This window comes from Drosophila ficusphila, unplaced genomic scaffold (assembly GCF_018152265.1).
Source record: "Drosophila ficusphila isolate 14025-0441.05 unplaced genomic scaffold, ASM1815226v1 contig_791, whole genome shotgun sequence".
NCBI lineage: Eukaryota > Metazoa > Arthropoda > Insecta > Diptera > Drosophilidae > Drosophila > Drosophila ficusphila.
Window position 1 is genome coordinate 15,159,213 of NW_025064737.1, and position 14,570 is coordinate 15,173,782.

At 37.3% G+C, this 14,570-nt stretch overlaps 1 protein-coding gene across 2 annotated transcripts in view; it reads right to left on the minus strand.

Moving 5' to 3' along the window:
- The window catches only part of LOC108092123 (hemicentin-1), an 82,786-nt gene that overhangs the window by 21,481 nt on the left and 46,735 nt on the right, over positions 1-14,570 (minus strand). For both annotated transcript variants that reach the window (XM_017191624.2, XM_017191623.2), the window contains exons 7-10: positions 11,165-11,365; positions 6,842-6,993; positions 6,642-6,786; positions 2,949-3,079 (exon numbers count right to left, since the gene is read on the minus strand). In XM_017191624.2, coding sequence (XP_017047113.1) covers positions 2,949-3,079; positions 6,642-6,786; positions 6,842-6,993; positions 11,165-11,365 — 629 coding nt within the window. The remainder of the gene's footprint in view (positions 1-2,948; positions 3,080-6,641; positions 6,787-6,841; positions 6,994-11,164; positions 11,366-14,570) is intronic.

Consider the following 14,570-nt stretch of genomic DNA (forward strand, 5'->3'; position numbering starts at 1 on the left):
CGAGAACGCCTCTTGTGTTCGTCTGTCGCTGATGTTTGTTCCGACTATAAATACCCAATTAGTGTCCGTAATTTATCTGATGGCTCGGCCTGATTGAGTTGATTTGGTTTAGCCGTTCCCCGGGTGCTTTTTACACGTCTGCTCGGCTTTAAAGTTTCTCTAGAATTTTAGATTACTTATGCCGTTTTCCTACGTTTTCCTACAAAGACTACTTTGATGAACTTTTATATGCTTTTTTCGTTTTACATAGAATTACTACGGAGTAATATTTCAAAAATAGTTAATTAGTAAAATACAGATTTTCGAAAGTGCTAAGATTGCTCTATCTCTTAAATAATTTTCTATAGTAATAATCAAGTTAAAGTAATGAAAGTTTATGTTAAGCAACAACTGGTAGCTTTAACTTAAAACAAGAAATGAAAACATTTATTTAAATCAATTCAAATTTGCAAGGGCCTGAATGGTTCTGAAAACCATTGCCATTTGCCTTGTAGAACTATGTAAATATTTATGCTCAAGTTGCTGGAAAACTGCAAAGTCGTTTCCACCGACTTTGTTCTCTAATCAAATTTTCCGGCTATGTTTGCTATTTCTGCGGTTGCTGCCTCAACTCAGATAAATGCGAGTGTGTGGGCCAAATAACTTTTACTGCCAACAGGATTCGGCTTCGCTCGAAGCTAGCTTTCTGGTTGCCCCAGCAACGATTCCATCAAAGTTCTGCCTCTTCTTCATGGCCTTCTTGTTGTTGTTAACGAACATGTAAAACTTTTACTCGCACGCACACTGCCACGCTCAACTTTCACCCTATTTATGTGTGTGTGTGTGTGTGTGCAAGTTTAATAAAACTAATTGTTAATTTAATTTGCCAGCTCGTCGTTAATTGTCAGCTTGTCTAATTGAATAATAACAGACGAAGACAAGTTGCCTGCGTTCCACTTTCTCCCTGCGGCTGCTCTGCCAAGAATAAAGGTTCAGGCCAAATCGATGTGGTGGCAAAACAAAAATTAATTTACTTGTTAACTGAGTGCAACCGAGTTGATTTAACTAGATTTGACTTTTAATTGCATTTACAGGTTGCGCTGCATCGCATTTGCCAATTAACAATTGACTTTTAATGAACGCCCGACTTGGCTTCTTCGCCTTCGCTTTTTCCCCAAGTCATTTGCAATTTTCCGCTTGGCCTTGAACTCATTACGCATACGCCATGTGCACAGCTCGACCAAGTGTGGCTGTCTGTCTAACCCCTCCGCCTCCTCTTTCACCATCTCTCACTGTTTTTGCAGTGTGTGTTTGGCTTAGTTTCGTATCCATTTCATTTCCATTTTTGTACTGCCGCAGTGAACTTTTATTGTTATGACACTCGGCTAAAGGAAAAGCTGAAGGGCGTAGGGAAAGTGTAGGGGATTTCACGCTGAGCTGGCTAAATGTAAGTGACGATTGCCAACTAACTAACTAACTGGGTTGCTGTCGCTTTCTGACTTGTTAGCCAGTCATACATATTCTGTGTCGGATAAAGGACATCAAGCTCAGACTTTAAAGATTACTGAGAATTTTAGAAAGGAATGGACAAATAACAAATTTATTTTATTCAGTAATTTTACATTCCTTAAAGTTTTACCATGTTTTGAAAATATTTAACGTATTATTAAAAGTTCTGTTAGAGTATTAAAGCCTCGATTTAATATAAATTACAGCTTGTACTTTGTGTTGTCAGTTCATTTGCATTTAACATTGACTTCTAAAGCTCATTGATTGTTCCTTGCCCACTCTCTCCCTTTTGCTTGCTTCGCCCTGTATATAATTAGCATTTTGTTTCGATGTAAGATAGAATGTAATGGAATCAGCACTCGAACCAAACCGTTCCATCGTCCCTCGGGTAAATTATTATTTCATATAAAGTTTTTATCTACCTACCCTCTACGATGTTTTGTGGAAGTTTTTTCTACTAAATATTCCTCGTTTCCCCGCCCATACTTCGAAAAGTTTTTGGTCGTCTTCGAGTATTTGTATTTGCTTATTGTTGTTTTCGGTAAAAGTTATGACTAAGTTGTTGGCTCTGCCGTTGCCGTTGTTTAGCTTAGCTCTTTGTTTGGTCATGTACTTCATTGTGAATGAATTCAATTAGCATTCATATTATTCATACACTTGATTCGCTTCTTGTTCGGCATTGAATAACATTTATTTGGCAGCCATTGTTGTTGGCTCTGGCGAGGGTTCTTTGTGCTCCCTTTAATAAACAAATGATTTGCCTTGTAAACTTGTGCGGACTCCCTAAATTCTTCCCCCTTCCTCAAGCCTGTCTTATGCCAGCCACTCGACTCAATTGCCTTAAAATAATTGGCCAATAATTCAGTAAAAATGACCACTTAATTTCGGTTTCATAATAATTTACTCGGACTGGGAGGCTCGTGTGTGTAAGAAGCACGCCAATGTCTTGGGAATTGCCGGAAGTTCGGCAGTTGTACGCTCAATTGCCTTGAGTGCAGCATTTGAAGTATGTTTGAAGGTCAATAAACCCAGAGAAATAATACTTACATTTTTCTTATTAGTATATATTTTTTAAAAGAAATTTTAAAGAAACCGGTTTAGTTTATTTTACGTACAGAAAACATTCGAATTAAATGTTTGTAAACAGAATTCAAGCTATAAGAAAAGCTTCACATTATTAAACTGAAATCAATAAAATTGCAATTATCTAAATATTTTCTCAGAGTGTACAAACCAAAGACGTTAGTACGGAAAAGTTACCCAAACTTGATGGCCGAAAATAATATATTTTCTAGGACACTAAAAGGTATTTTTTGCTAAAAGTTTACTTTACACTTTAGACCAAACTCGTCGCCCACTCTCTCGCCTTCTGTATTTGTCTCAATAAGGAGTGCTCTTCCGTTTAGAAGGCCCTTCATAAATATTGCAAGTCAAGGAAAGTTTTGTGTTTGCTCACTTACATTATGCTTCCATACAACTTTATAAGCAGCCGGATTTGCATGCACTTTACACTCGAAGTAGACATCATCGCCCTCCTCGATATCCTCCGGATTCAGATTGGAGCCCAGGTCCAGCTGCAAGGTGGGAATGACTGAAAGAAAAACGTTGGAGAAGAAGACAAACAAGACACTGGATGAGCATTGTATTCATTTGACTAAGGCAGCGACTTAGACTCGGGATTGGGATTCACTCGGGGGAAAGTCCATCAAACGTAATTTGCTGTTTTGGACAATCCTTCAACTCGAGCCCAAGAATGGCAAGAAAATGGGCGAAAAAAGGGGGTTAATCCGGGCTTATCCGTGATTACTGTCGCTTCGTCTTCGCCCATTTTCTATCTATGTATCTCGACTGCCCCTCGGCTCTCGGCCACCTTCCACTTGTTTATTATTATTTTGCACATTGTTTTTGGCAGCTTCCCTGCTCTCGCAGTTTTGGTCTTGGGTCTCTCAGTGTGCTTAGTGTTTCCGCCTTTTTCTTTTCTACTTTCCGAGCGGGTGGTGGCACGTTGTTCTGTTCTAAACGCAAGTTTCTTTAAGCCGATTTCGTCTTTTGCAAAGACTTGTTAATGAAAATGAAAAGTGCTTTAACACACACCATTCCAGAAATGAAAGGAGAATGAGCTTAAACCGAGCGATGGGGAAACGGGAAGGGGAATGGGCGGTAAGGACAATGAGCACAGGAAGAACGAGTCAAGGCAGTTTGCATAATTTAAAGACTTTTTCCACTGCCCCAGCATCTTTCTGTCGCACTCATTGTGTCTATCTTTTTCCCGCTCAACAAGTTCATTAGCGATGACTTTAAGCCGGCACAGAAAACTAAAGTGAAGGGACAAGAAAACTAAGAGGTGTGCACTGGAAAAAATAAACCTACATTCTGTCCAATAAAATTTGATTTTAGAGCAGCCCTCTTAAAATTCAAAAAGAAATTCAATTTAACTAACTTATATTTCAATAAAAATGCATTATACTTATTAAACATAAACATATTGTTAAGTAAGTGGAATTTATCTGTGCTTTTCTCATTTATCAAAAACTTATCAAATTGCAAATGACATCCCCCAATTTTTTCAACTGCATTAGGACATTCGCCAAAGGAAGTTCCAAGTGGCTGGCAGGCCACACTGTTGCGGTTAGGATGGGCTTAAGTGGTAATAACTGTCACTGGCCAAGCTGGCCAACTACGTCTGGCTAATGCATTTTATGGTCCTCCATCTCGGCGACCCGTTGACCCATCCCGTCCGCAGATCCCTCGTGGAGCGAACGTCCCAAAAACGAGAGGAAAAACCAAACGAAACCGAACCAAACCAAAGCAAAGCAAGCCCCTCCCATCCCATTCCATCCCAGTCGTAACTGCAGCTTAACGTAACGACTTTTGAGTGCCAGTGCCACATTATGTTGCAGATGCAGTTGCAATGGTAAGGACTGCATCTGTGTGTTTGCCAGTTAGTGGTGGTTGGGGGGAGGGTCTTTGTACATGAGTGTGGGTGAGTCCTGTCATTGTCTATTGCACAAAGTTGAACTAGTTCTCGTTAGCAGTCCTTAAATTGATTCCCCTAGCCTCGCCGGCTATATAAATTGCATTAAGCTGAAAGCTTATTTTCTTCTTCCATTTTATGTATCCTTTTGAGGGTAATTTAGTTGTATAGAAAATACATGTGCGATCCAATGAATTGTTTACGTTTTTCTGACTCCTAAACATGTGTGGCAAAAGATATAGATAGCGAACAAAAATTCCCAAACTACGTTTAACTTCTTTAAACAAAATCAAAAGAAAAATGTACAATTTTAAGTTATTTTCTATTTTTAATTGCTCGTTTTTTCCAGTTCTTATTATTTTTCAACAGAAATATGCCTCGTTGATAAGTTTATTGCGGATATAGCTTTAATTTTTGTAGGCCTCGCGTTTCCTGTTGATTTCATTTCGGAAGCCTAACCTGAGTTGATTGTGTGGAAAATAAGAGGCCCGGCTGCGTTGAGGTGCGCTCGGATTAAGATATTAGAGATAACTTTTTTATGGCCCCGGCAAAATGTGATGTAATATAATGAGAAAATTATTGGCAGCGTCAACTTGAACCTGCCCCATCTCAACTGCGGCAGCAGCCGACATTGCATCAACTTTTCAATTTACCCCCGACGCAGGAGGCAAACAAAGAACGCGCTTAAAAAAGACACAAAATCTTTTTCGGGGCAAACGAGGAAAGTGGGGCGGGAAATATGAAATCTCAGGAAGTGTCAGGCGGAGGAAAACCGGAGGGCACCGAAATATTTTAAGCACGCTATAAACATGTAAATGAGCATGGAAATTGAAATTGTTATCTAATTTTTTATATCAGCTCTCGCGCAGAAGCTGCGCCCGACTCTTTCGCAAAAGACACTTCTACACCTAGAGAAAAGCCAAACTATAAATCTTGGAATAAAGATTAATACTGAATAAGCTAAACTTTGTTGAAATTAAATATTTAATATAATTTAAAAATGGAAGAATTTTCATGCTTATTGGTTTCTTGGTTTTTACTATTTGCATTTAGAAGTTAGTTGTTCTCCTTTCCTATTTTTTTTTTTTTTTTCAATGCATTATCTGCTGCAGACGGGGAAAGCATCCCCATCATCGCGGCAGCCACCGAAAGGAGTAAAGTTTCAATGGCATTGGGGAACAACGAGGCGGCAAGCTTTTTAGATAATAGACGTGGCAACTGTTTGCCCAAGACGCTGTCGTCACTGCCAGGAGATGAGGACACAGGACCCCAGGACTATTGAAACATTAAGGGTTATCCCCGCATATGTGTGCCTGTGTGAGTGTGGCTTAAAGTGAGCCTTCCGGAATGTCGTATAGTGTATGTGTGTGTTCATCGCTTTCTTGGCCGCGGCGCGATTTTAATATTTTGCCATAGAAATTTTATTAACAAACTTTACCCCAGCACATTGTTGACGCGGCCCATAAAACAAAACCTTTGACATACGAGCCATCGGAACGCAAAAAAAAATTGAATGTATTATGTAAAGCCCGCCAATATTTGGAACAGAGTTCCGAAATCCCGCCTTCAGCCGCCCCGCGAATCCTGTCACTATGGCATTGGTATGCAAAACAGTATTGATTCCCCAAAGGACATGGGCGATAAGCGGTTGACATAGTTTATGGGATCGCACGAGAACCGAGGGGAGGGCCCATCGATGGTTTATGGGCCACTCATAAAGCAGCGGCATATGTCAAACGGGGTGTTATTAAAGCGAAATGGGCCAGTTGTTCCTGGTACACAAAATATTTCAAGGGACCGTTATGATTGATTTCAAAACAAATATTAGAAATTACCCTTACCAAGACTCTTTTGGTTAATTAGAATAATGATTAACAAAGTCTTAAAATGGAACATGGACACTACTAAAAAGTATTACTTATTTGGAAATATTGATTGCATTTACCGTAATCATTTTACTATACCATTTTTTAACGCGCTTAAAAGCTCTGGTCAAAAAACCTTGTACAAACTATTATCTTTATATATTAATTGCATAATAAATGAAAAATCGTGCTATAAAAATGTTTCAACCGCAATGTTTAATTCACTTAATGGTGTTCTTAACAAACTCAATTAAAACGTTTCATTTGGATGTATAAAAATATATTTTTCGAATTGTGGTTAGTTGTATACTTACAGAAAACATTCAACTTCATGGCTGTTTCTCGAATGCCATTCCGAACGAGTTCATTGGTTGCTCGACAGGATAATGCCTTGCCATGATCCTCCCTCGTCGGTGTGATCGATAAAACCGAAGTGCTTACATTGCCGTCCTCAGAGACCTAAGGAAAAATCAAACAATTTATCTATGAAAAATATATGATTAACAAAGTATACCTTCTGACTATGGCCATGGAGTTCGAGGTTGCCCATCCACCAGGTTATTTTAGCAGGAGGTCTAGATCCGATCGCTTGGCACTCGATCTCGTACTTTCGATCCGCTGACATCGGCTGATTGTTGAAGCTGATTTCCACGAGGAGAGGACGCACTGCAATGCAAACAGTTTGTTTATGAACGCGCATTAATTTCCATCGTTAATTTATTTGCTTAAATGTCATTTAAGGTTGGTTTTTTCTACCCCCTCCTCTTGTTTGTTTTTTTTTCTGGTTTTGTATTTCGCTTTCTGCATTTTGTTTGGTGCGACAGCAGCTTTTTGTTGATTTATTCAAATTGTGTGTGAAAAATCGAAATCGAAATGGAAATGACAGGCAATGCAATTAAAATTAATTGCAGCAAATTACGATTGCCACCAGCAACAGAAACTGTAGCAAGTACGACTGCGGATTGCAACAATGTCGAACATAGGGCAGCAAATATTTCTGTTTTTCATAAAAGGACACATAATGCGAAATGATAAATGTCAGACGGAAAAGGCAAAGGAACCGCTGAATCGATACGATTCCTGACAAAGCATCAGAAATTTCGTCCAGATTTCCAACATAAGTTTAATATTTATTTTTCACAGCAAAGGAAGTCGAAGTCATTCATGGTAAAAAATTTAATTACGAAAAACTATCAATAAAGGTTGGTCGTTCCTTCTGTCTAAGTTCATTGAACCTTTAAAACGTTATTTCCGAGTCGCACCGGAGAGCCGTTTAATAAATAATTGGCATATGGCCAATTGGCGTAGGCCATTGTCAGATTGGTGGATCACAAACAATGCATTACATTTCAGCCAATAAATATTCATGCAATTACATTTATGTAATTTGAATATTTGTTAATATTCATGCTGACAGCAATTTGTTTACCCACAAAATTGAAAATTGCCCAAACAAATAAACAATAACAAACATATTTTTTTCCGCCACCCAAATATGGTCACGTAGCGCTTTGGAGTCCAGGTTCATTATCAACATAACACAATTTCGCATCGTTATCTGTGTCACTGCGAAGGTTTTTGTGTCCCCTAGTTTTTCTGCCGTTTTCCGCATTAAATTATAAATTACCCGATTTGCGTTTCAATTGGAAAATTATTACAAATGTTTAAATATCTTTTAACGGGCGAATCATTCTACTGAACAATTTTATCTTCTTGACTATTTATTCATTGAGCCTATCATAAAGAAATTTAAAAATAAATAAATTTTAAATACTTATGTGTATTAAATGTGATCCGTAAGGTATTCAAAGGGCAGAAAAGTTACACGCTTAGAGGGTATCATTTAACAGATACCTTTAATAATATATTGATATACTTTCTGCAATTTAACAAGTTAAGCCAACTGTTGTTTTTTTCATTTATTGTTTCATTTGCTGCGGTTGGCCGCGCATTTTATGCGTTAATTTAAAGGCGTGACATTTCAGTTAAGCCCGAATACGATAATAAAAAGGGAAAACCAAAAGGGAGATGCATCTACAATTTTATTTATTTCAATGCCATTTGTACTTTTTACTCCTCTGCATATATTACAATATTATTCCACTTTTTTTTATTGTTTTCGTAGGTACTGAACATGCTTTAATGTGGTTTTTGTTGGTGCTGCTGCAGCGCTTTATTGTAATTAAATTAATTATGCACATTTGCATTGGAAAATCATTTAAATGTTTAATTAAAGGCACTACACCAACGGGCATAGAAGACCCAGCCCGAAGACCCTGAACTGCGTTTAATTATGCAAACAGATCCATTAAACAATTTAAAAGCTACCCAGGTGAAATCTCCAGAGGTAATTTTTTCAAAGAACGAAAAGTTTACTTTGATCTTTCTGATTGAAATACAATCAAGAATATGAAATACTAAATGCAGGGGGAACATTTTAATTCAATTAAATGTTGCATTTCGGATTCGGCCAGCCCTTTTGGGCCTTAAATTGTGTGCTAATGAGGAACTCTCATAATTGTTTTGTGTGGGGGACTGAGTGTCGTGACGGGCGTAATCTAATTGTTAGTGGCCATAAAATTAACTAATTAAGGTCGTACTTATTATTCAACTGCCTGTTTCTCATGCCTCCATTCTGTCATTACACGCAAAGCAAACAAAAAACAGCCGAAATTCTGTAAAGAAAAAGTGGAAAAACCTGGTTAAGTCCACCACTACTCCCTTTGTTTCAAGGTCATTTGTTAAACGTGGTACGAAATTGTGGCCACATTAATTGACCAAGTTAGCGACATTCCATTGACTTTTTTTGGTGCCTTCTTATTGGAGTGTTAACTTTTATGTCCTCACAAGTGCGACATATTCTTATGCTCTTCCTCGTTCCCAGGATTTTTTCCAACTCAGGGCAATAATATTAAATATGTACATCACCAGCTGCTGTCTCCGCAACATTTTGGCATTGTTTTTCGGGGTTTTGGGAGCCTAAGTAGAAATTGACGTCCAATTGCTTTGGCGTTTCGAGAGCCATGACAGACGCGCCAAAGTGCCATAAAATTCTATGGCCAATCTTTAGCTGTTAGCGCAATGTCTTGGGCCTAATAACCAAGCATCCAACAAAATATTATACACCAATAGAAGCTGAAAATGGAAGCCTGAGTACGGGAACATAATATTTTTTTTTTTTTTTTTTTTGAGACGTTTGTTGGAATGGTAGAACAAATTTCTGTATTTAATTAAAATTGAAGAATAATAACCTGCGTTCACAATTTTAAAAAATAAAAAAAAAATATATTTGTGTTAAAATTAAAGACTGACTAAGAAGATTGGTAAATATTTTGAATATTTTAGAAAATAATTATTTTTTAATGAATGTTTTTCATGCATGACCCAAACCGAACAAACTATGCAGATTGCTGAATTTAAATTTCTAATATTTGATGTTTCATTTTATTTATTGTGCTCTCCTGTTGACTCTCCTGTAATATAGCTGACAGAATTTACAAAAACATTTTTGTCACAGCAAATAAACTTGCTGCAAACAGCTTTCCCGGACACAAATCTCTTTGCCACTCACACACACACACGAAAAACACTCGAAATTGGCAACAATTTAATTCAATTTAACAATTTGCACTTCTCCTGCCCGTGGAGAGTGTGGAAAAGGGGAATTTAAAAAATTGTCACAAAATAATAAATCCATTCGGGTCATGCACAGTCCACTAACCTGAACGCGGCTTCTATACTTAAAAAAATAAAAAACCAGAAAGGAAGCTAGCTTCGGCGAGCCAAATTTTATATACCCTTGCAAAATCAATCAACAAAATTATTTACAGTGCCATGCCACTTCAAAATCAGATTAAAATTTGAAAACGTATGGACTTAGAATTTGTGAATTTTGGTTAATTTTCAGCAAACCAATTTTTTTCGGAAAGGTTACATCATTAACATTTAAAAAATTCGGCCAAAAAATAAAATAATTACTTATGACAACTAATAAAATAATGGGTTTGTCAAAAAACGACCATCGATATAATCAAAAATAACATCGAGATAATTTTTTCCCGGTATTTTTTCGATCTCTCCCGTAGAAGCTGTCCGATATAATCGCCCGATCCGGACCACTCCAACTTATACACTGCGTGCAATAACTACAGAACTTTTTTTTTTACAGAACTCCGTCAGTGCGTTGCAAACTTTTGACTGCAATTATAATAGCCTCTGCAAGAGTATAAAAAATATTTCGCTATGATGAGCGTACAATATGTGCCGGGTCAGAGGTTATGGTAGTCAGGATAAGTTACGCATAGGAATTTCTGCTTTCACTGTGCGGCGTATATAATATTTTTATTTGGCATTCGAGTATCGCTTGCAATGTTGCTGCTGTTGCCGTTTGCATTTTGTTATATTTGCATAAGCCATTTTATTATCTATTTTTTCCTACCCAGCCTCCCAGGGTTCTTCTTTACTTTTTCGGGCTGGCTGGTGGTTCGTTTTTATCTGCGCAGCTATTTGTTAAAACTTTTATCGCAACGCTTAAAACCCCAACAACAAAAACAAAAGCTCAGCATCAGAAAATGTGAAATAAATACAATATACAAATAAATTGTTTGGCAAAACGCTTTTAGTAGCATATTTGGGTCGCTTAAACTCTCGCTTGAATGGAGAAGCAGTTTCAATTTATTATAAACTGGAAACCCGGAAGGTTCTAAATGAACTGGAATTCCTAAAATAAAGTTCTTTTAAATATTTTTTCTAGTGTCTTAATTGTTAAATTCACTTATTGGCTAGTAACAAAAGGCATTCAATTTTAATTTTGTTATTTTAGTACAAAATTACTTACGGTAGAGCTCGATGGTTATGTTGGTGGCCACATATTTCTTGTGGAAATTGCTGGCTTGGCAGGTGTAGACCGCATGCTGGTGGATTCGTGACAGGTTGCGAACCACCAGTTTGCTGTTGATGGCGCCATCGTATGTGTAATCGACAACGCTGTTCTGCAGCTGCCCATTCATCAGCCAGATGACAGTCGGCGGTGGTGACCCTTCGGAAAAGGAAGAGGTAAAAACATTATAAAAGATTAATAAGTTTACCGAAAACAATGTTAGCCGTCCAATTTTAGAACGAATTTTTTTCTTTTCCTCTAAATGCTCCAATTTAGTTTTGGAAATCAATAGTAAAAACAATGATAAATATACTTTAATTAAGAAAAGTACTTTATTTCAAATATATACTTGGTAATATTCTGAACTTACAACAAATAATAATGCCCCTTTCTTATGTTGACAAGACTGACTAGCCGTCGTGCCTGTTATAATCTATCCTTAGAACCTCTAATTTAGTTAGCTGGTGGGGCATGTTAACTAGCCACCACGGCGGTGCAATTGCTGGGGAGTGAAATCCCACTTAAACCTACACACAGACGCACAACCACATTACTCATACGCAGCGTGCGGCACTTGGCCGCTTTTAACGACTTCAACTTAATCAAGCGCTGAAATTAGCTTTTGTGTGCGTATATGAGCGCACATTAATTTAATAGCAACGGGTGGTCGGTCACTCACTCAAAGGAGAGCGACTAATACACTGCGCAAAAATTAAATCAAGTGTACAATTTAGATGATCAAGCGGCTAATTAGTACATGTAAAAGTTTCGGCTACTCCAAATTTGAATCATTAAATAAAATTTTATGTATTACCAAAAGCACTTTATGATTTTCTGCCAGTGTGAGGCGTTGACACAAATAAATTCTCTCGCAAGCTTGTCGTTTGTTTATTTTTCTATTATTACTTAGTTATTACGTAAAATGCTTGATGAGTAGCCATAAAAAGCAATGCGACTGAACAAGTGCCATTAAATCCACCTGGAAATTCACTAAAACTAAGCCACGGATGGGCCAAAAACTGCACTTGATATGTTTGAAAAATGTGTCGCACAGGCAAACACATATAGATTTTCATATATGTATGCGAATACTACGAGAGGTAAACGCACATTACTTTGATTAATAACTGCCATTTGGTCGAGTTTTATGTTGTTTATGAAAATATTTCACATACTACCAGAAGGCCCTGTGTCTGTGTGCTGGCAGTAGATTAGCGCATGTGTAGCAAGGCGGCTTAATGGTTACTCGTGATTTATTGGCCTCCCCTTCAACGGAAATACAATGGGGAAATACTACAAAAAACTATTGGAGAGCCGTAGGAAAACCCCAGTAAAAAGTGTGATTTGCAATGCAATTGTTGCTCCCTTTTCTACACTTAAAGCCACCGAAATCTATTTCGGAAATTCAACTCAAGCGGGTTTTACTTAAAGTCAGTGCTTTAAGTTTCCTTGCAAGGCTTTGGTGATGTCTGCTGTTTTTTAATGTCAACATAAGGTGCCACAGCTAACACAAACTTCCACACACATTCACCATCAGCTGACTTGCACAAACACCATCAAAGTTTGCACTAGCTTTTTTACACTTTCTCCTTGGTTTTCTTTCTTTTAACCTGCATTTTCATGCTCTTATGAAAGGAAACTCGAAAGAGTATAAAAGGGTCATAAAAGAATTTTTCTGCAAAAATGAATAAATGTAAAAAAAATCAATTTTCGTTTGCGAAAAATATTCTTTCATTCCACAAAGCATGTAGTTTAGTAAAACTGGCTATTTCCTTTGATAAAATAAAGCCGAACAATTCAAAATATTGCCTTGCTGTGGGAGCTTGCTAATATATAAGAAAATTCTTCAATTCTTTAACCAAAAAATGTTACATTTAGCAATTGAATCTTTGGTTGGTTCCTTCAGCTCATATCCCTGTTGTAGAGTATTTCTGCCATCATTCCTTTAAAAACCACGCTCCTTTCTCTTTTATTTCCTTTTGCTTTTTTGCCAAGTGCTTTGCCATTTTTAGAGCAGGCATCAAAAACGGGTTTTTGTGCCAGGCGGCAGAGAAGCAGTTGCAGCGGCAAGAGCGACATTAGCATTTCTTTGCCATGTCCACCTGGCTTGCACCTGCCCACCTGCCACCCACCAACCAACACACATTACACACACACATACCCACTTCCTAATGAGCAGCAGCATTCAAATGCGTGCCAGTTTTTAGCGTTTCCTTTCGGCGAAGACTTAAAGCCGCTGCCAGCCAAGTCGGACTCACTTATGCACTTTTGCACACACGTTACCAAAGCTCAAAGAGTCCTTCTTTTCAGGTTTCGTATTGTTATGTTTGCTCAAATCACACAGAAATGCACAGTGGCGAATAATTAAAGGCAATTGAGTTGCATCATTGGATAATTTAATAATATACATTTTTTTTGATGTTAACCAATCAAATATTAATATTGACATTTATTACTATTAAATAGATTCATCATTGTTAATCATTATTAATATTTAAAGAATGTCTTATAATACGATAAAACAAAAGTTGCATATAATTAAAAGCGTTATTTATTAAACAATTAAATCACACCATAATTTATTTTATGATTAAACGAACATTTATAGCCAGTGAGAGTAGTTCAACTTATTTTCCAACTTTTGATTTAATTTTTTTTTTCAGAACAAATCAACCTTTTACGCTGTTACAAAATTTGTTTTCTGTGTAAAACAAACAAAAGAGAACAGGGGACACCCTCCCACATGAATATAAAAACTTAGACCATGTGCTTTAGTTATGCAATGCTAAAATATTTGCTTGTTTAGTTTTGCATATCTTTGTATCTCGTGCATCTGCTTTGGCTTTGGATTTGTCTCGGGTGAAACAGATACACTGGTAAAAACCGGAGGCCGGGGAGGGAATACACAAACAAAGCTCTCAACGAATAGAAGAAACACAGGCTAAAATTTAGGACTCGTGGCAGTAACAAAAAGAGTAAAGAAGGAAACTCCGCAATGCCACATAAATATATTTTATGTTGTTTTCTTTACTACGCTTTCTGTTTATTCAGTTCGCATTTCCCCTCACTTTCCCCCTCACTTTCCTCTCCCTTTCTCTTTTGTATGCTCTTTGGCATTTGACCTTTTGTCCACCGAGAGAGCTGTAAAATAAATTTAAAGCTTGCCGACTTCGAGGGTTCTTTTTAAGGAACAACAGAAATCTCCACACTCAATTGTCATTTGTACCTTGTTTATGATGTAAGCCATAGAAACAAGTAAACGAAAAACAAAAAGTGTAAATTAATACACTTCATTTAAAGAATTTTCGTCTAAGAGGAATGGAAAATACCCTGAGTACAAGGTAAAAAATAATTACGGATACTT